This window comes from Colobus angolensis, unplaced genomic scaffold (genome assembly GCF_000951035.1).
Source record: "Colobus angolensis palliatus isolate OR3802 unplaced genomic scaffold, Cang.pa_1.0 Scaffold512, whole genome shotgun sequence".
NCBI lineage: Eukaryota > Metazoa > Chordata > Mammalia > Primates > Cercopithecidae > Colobus > Colobus angolensis.
The window spans coordinates 214,011-218,358 of NW_012118622.1; the positions used below are offsets into that span (position 1 = coordinate 214,011).

The following is a 4,348-nucleotide window of genomic DNA, read 5'->3' on the forward strand; positions in this document are numbered from 1 at the left end:
ACAAAAGTGAAAGTTTATGTAAAAGCCTTAGAGCAGAAATTAAGGAAAGTAAAGTACACTTAAAACAGGGCCAAACCGGTGATGAGATTTCATGTGTGTGGTTTGACCTTTGACTTAGGCTTTTCTATGTTGGCATAATTCTGGGGTCTCCATCTCTTCTCCTCTGATTCTTCCCTTAAAGTGGGCTGTCTGCATGTGCAGTGCCCCGCCAGCACTTAAGAAGGGAGCCTGTGTAGTAAGTTTCCTGGAGTACAATTGGAAAACACAGACCAAAATAAAAGCCATGTATGTCAATAAAATTGATCTCCTTATAAAATTCTGTTACAAATTTCTATCATTATTGTGTTACTTTGGCATCTATTTTTAATCTTCTTTGAACACACCCAAATTACTTCTCTCTCTCTCTCTCTGCTTTAAGATGTAAATTTACTGCCTACTTTCTCTAAAACTCAGCAAGGGCTTCCTCAGATAAATGTTACCTTTTTCTATTTACAAATTCACAATTTAAATACAACTTGTTTTTTAAATAATGAGTTTTATGGGTTCCATGCATAAAGTTTTAAAATCAAAAATCTAAAGTATTTATGTCTCCCTCTATCTTTATGTGTACATGCATATATTCTATGTGGTATCACATATATGTATATGTCTGTACCTAGGTTTATATATTGTTTGTACATGGTATCACATTAATGTAAAAATAAATGAGTACTCATCAATTAAGTGAATAATCCCATATGCTTTTCAATACACGTGATATTAGTAATCTTTAATAACGGAAGAATACCTCAAATGAGCATGCATACCTATCTGCAGCCTCCTTAAAAGAAATTATCAGCTAAGAATTCTATATCCAGCAAAACTAAAGTTCATAAATAAAGGAAAGATAACAGTCTTTTTCAGACAAACAAATACTGAGAGAATTTGCCACTACCAAGCCAGCACTACAATAATAACTGCTCAAAGGTGCTCCAAATCTGGAAACAAATCCTAGAAACACATCAACACAAAACGTCTTTAAGCATGAATCTCACTGGACCTATAAAACAAAAATACAATAAATAAATGAATAAAACCAAGGTATTCAGGCAACAAATAGCAGGGTGAATGGAACAGTACCTCACATCTCAATACTAACATTGAATGTAAGTGGTCTAAATGCTCCACCTAAAAGATACATAATTGCAGAATTGATAATAATGCACCAAGCAAGTATCTGCTGCCCTCAAGAGACTCCCCTAACCATAAAATGTCATATAAACTTAAGGTAAAAGGGTAGATAAAGATACCCCATGCAAATGGCTGCAAAAGTGAGCAGGCGTAACTATTCTTATATCAGAAAAAACTAACTTTATTTATTTATTTATTTTTATTTTTATTTTTTCACAGTGTTATGAGGATAGTTTATTACCCTGGGAAAGTGGAGTCCATACCAGCTTAGATTCAAAGAGGAAAGCAGGTCATAGACCAAAGTATCATTTGAAAAGACAACAGAATGGCTTCAGGTCCACTTAACCAAAGCACTGAAACTTTAATTGAATGAGAATTACACCTGTCAAAGACCTGGGCAGTACACTCCTCTCTCCTCTATAGCACTAATTCCTTCTGAGGGGTCATTTCACCAGCCACCTGAGTAAGTGCTCCAGCTATCCCCAGACCAGCTAGAGACATCCCAAGCATGGTCACATCAGCATCAATGTCCAGGCGTACTCAGGGCTCGGAAATCGTGGGTTAGTACCACTTTTCCCACTACCCCCTTATATTCCACAAGGGACTCACAGCCAGCAGGTTAACTCTCCCCTCCCTACCCCTACCAAACCCTGGAAAACCACAGACAGCCTTTTAAAGCTCCTCTTTCTCGGCCCCCTTCTTCTGGAAGGCAGTCAGGATGTTTAAGCTCTTCTGGAGCTCCTCCTTCTTCCCATCACTCATCTTGTTCTTCTCAATCAGCTGGCAATCCATGTCATCTCTGATGCTGGGAAGTCCTCCCCTTGGTCTAAGATATTCCTCATGATTTTCAGGTATTGCTCGGCCCACTTCTTCTCAGTCTCCTTCACACTTGAGAGGTTGTCCTGCCCCTGCTTCAAGAGGACCTGACGGGCCTCCACACCAGAGGCCCTGATGAACTCCCCGGCGAGAGCGTCGTATACAGGCAGGCAACCAGGCATACCTAGGTAGACCCCTTGCCCCTTCAGCCAGCGCTGGATGGCTCCAACCTTAACTGCCCCAGTGTATGGGACTGGGTTCTCAAAGTCCCCATCCTGGAAGAGGTAGAAGACTGGGTAGCTCTCTTTGTCCAGCTTGTATTTCTCACTCAGTTCCATGTTCAGTTTGTCACCATAATCTGAGATCCCCACCTCTGCCATTGAACCCGGCGATATGGCTGCCGCTGTGCCCCGCGCCGCGTCTCTCTCCCCGCTGCTTCCCCTTCTCCTGGGCTTCCTGCTCCTCTCCGCTCCGCATGGCGGCAGCGGCCTGCACACTAAGGGCGCCCTTCCCCTGGATATGGTCACTTTCTACAAGGTCATTACGAAAAGAAAAACCTAGCTTTAAAGCAACAGCAGTTACAAAAGACAAGGAGGGACATTATATAACAAAAAACGACTTGTCCAACAGAAAAATATCACAATCCTAAATATATATGCACCTAAAACTGGATTTCCCATATTTATATAACTATTACTACTAGAACTAGGAAATGAGATAGAGAGTAACACAATAATAGTGAGGGACTTCAGTACTCCACTGACAGCACTAGACAGGTCATCAAGACAGAAAGTCAAGAAAGAAACAAGGGATTTAAACTATGCCCTAGAGCAAAGAGATTTAAGAAATATTTACAGAATATTGTACCCAACAACCCAGAATATACATTCTATTCATCAGCACATGGAACTTTCTTCAAGATAGGCCATACGATAGGCCACAAAACAAATCTCAAAAAATTTAAGAAGATTGAAATTATATGAAGTAATCTCTCAGACAACAGTAGAATTAAACTGGAAATCAACTCCAAAAGGAACGTTCAAAACCATGCAAAACATGGAAATTAAGTAACTTGCTCCTGAATGATCACTGGGTCAAATGTGAAATCAAGATGGAAATTTAAAATCTCTTTGAACTGAACAATAGTGACACATCCTATCAAAACCTCTGGAATTCTGCAAAGAGTGTGCTAAGAGTTCATAGTTTAAATGCCTACATTAAAATGACTGAAAGAGCACAAATAGACAGTCTAAGGTTACATTTCTAGAAATTCAAGAAACAAGAACACACCAAAGCCAAACCCAGCAGAAGAAAGAAAATAACCAAGATCAGAGCAGAACTAAATGAAGTTGAAACAAAATAATAAAAACTATAAATAAAATGTAAAGCTGGCATTTTGGAAAATAAATAAAATTGATAGACCGTTGGCAAGATTAACCAAGAAAAGAAGAGAGAAGAACCAAATAAGCTCATTTAGAAATGAAATGGGAGCTATTACCACCATGCCACAGAAATACAAAAAATCATTCAAAGGTAGTATGAACACATTTATGTGCATAAACTAGAAAACCTAGAGGGGATGAATAAATTCCTGGAAATGTAAAACCCTCCTAGATTAAATCAGGAAGAATTCAAAACCCTGAACAGACCAACAGAAAGCAACAAGATGGAAAAGATAATTTAAAAATTAACAGCAAAACAAATTCCAGGACCAGATAGATTCACAGATGAATTCTACAAGACATTCAAAGAAGAGTTAGTAGCAATTCATTTGACACTATTCCACGTGCTAGAAAAAGATGGAATTCTCCCTAAATCATTCTATGGAGCCAGTATCACCCTAATACCAAACCCAGAAAAGGACGTAACAAAGAAAACTACAGACCAAAATCCCTGATGCACACAGATGCAGAAATTCTTCACAAAATACTAGCTAACTGAATGAGAAACATAACTCACCATGATTAAGTAGGTTTCATATTAGGGATGCAGGAATGGTTTCACATACACGAGTCAATAAATGTGGTACACCACATAAACAGAATTTAAAAATCGCACGATTCTCTCAGTAGACACTGAAAAGGTACTCGACAACATCCAACATCGTTTTATGACTAAAACGCTCAGCAAAATTGGCACACAAACCCACAGCCAACATAATACTGAATGAGAAAAAGTTAAAAGCATCCATTCTCAGCAGGGGATCTAAACAAGGATGGCCACTCTCACCACTTTTACTCAGCAGAGTACTGAAAGTCCTAGTCAAATCAATCAAACAAGGGAAATAAATAAAGGGCATCCAAATTGGTAAAGAGGAAATACAACTGTTGCTGTGTGCTGATGATATAATCATATACCTAGA

At 38.8% G+C, this 4,348-nt stretch overlaps 1 protein-coding gene and 1 pseudogene across 1 annotated transcript; one reads left to right on the forward strand and one right to left on the reverse strand.

Moving 5' to 3' along the window:
* Positions 1-1,508: 1,508 nt before the first annotated feature.
* On the reverse strand, positions 1,509-2,366 carry LOC105525021 (endoplasmic reticulum resident protein 29-like). The gene is given in 2 exon segments (XM_011960540.1): positions 1,509-1,955; positions 1,958-2,366. Coding segments are annotated over 2 exon segments (522 nt in total). The 3' UTR covers positions 1,509-1,842.
* Positions 2,367-2,379: 13 nt separating this feature from the next.
* On the forward strand, positions 2,380-2,547 carry LOC105525026 (annotated as a pseudogene).
* Positions 2,548-4,348: the final 1,801 nt, after the last annotated feature.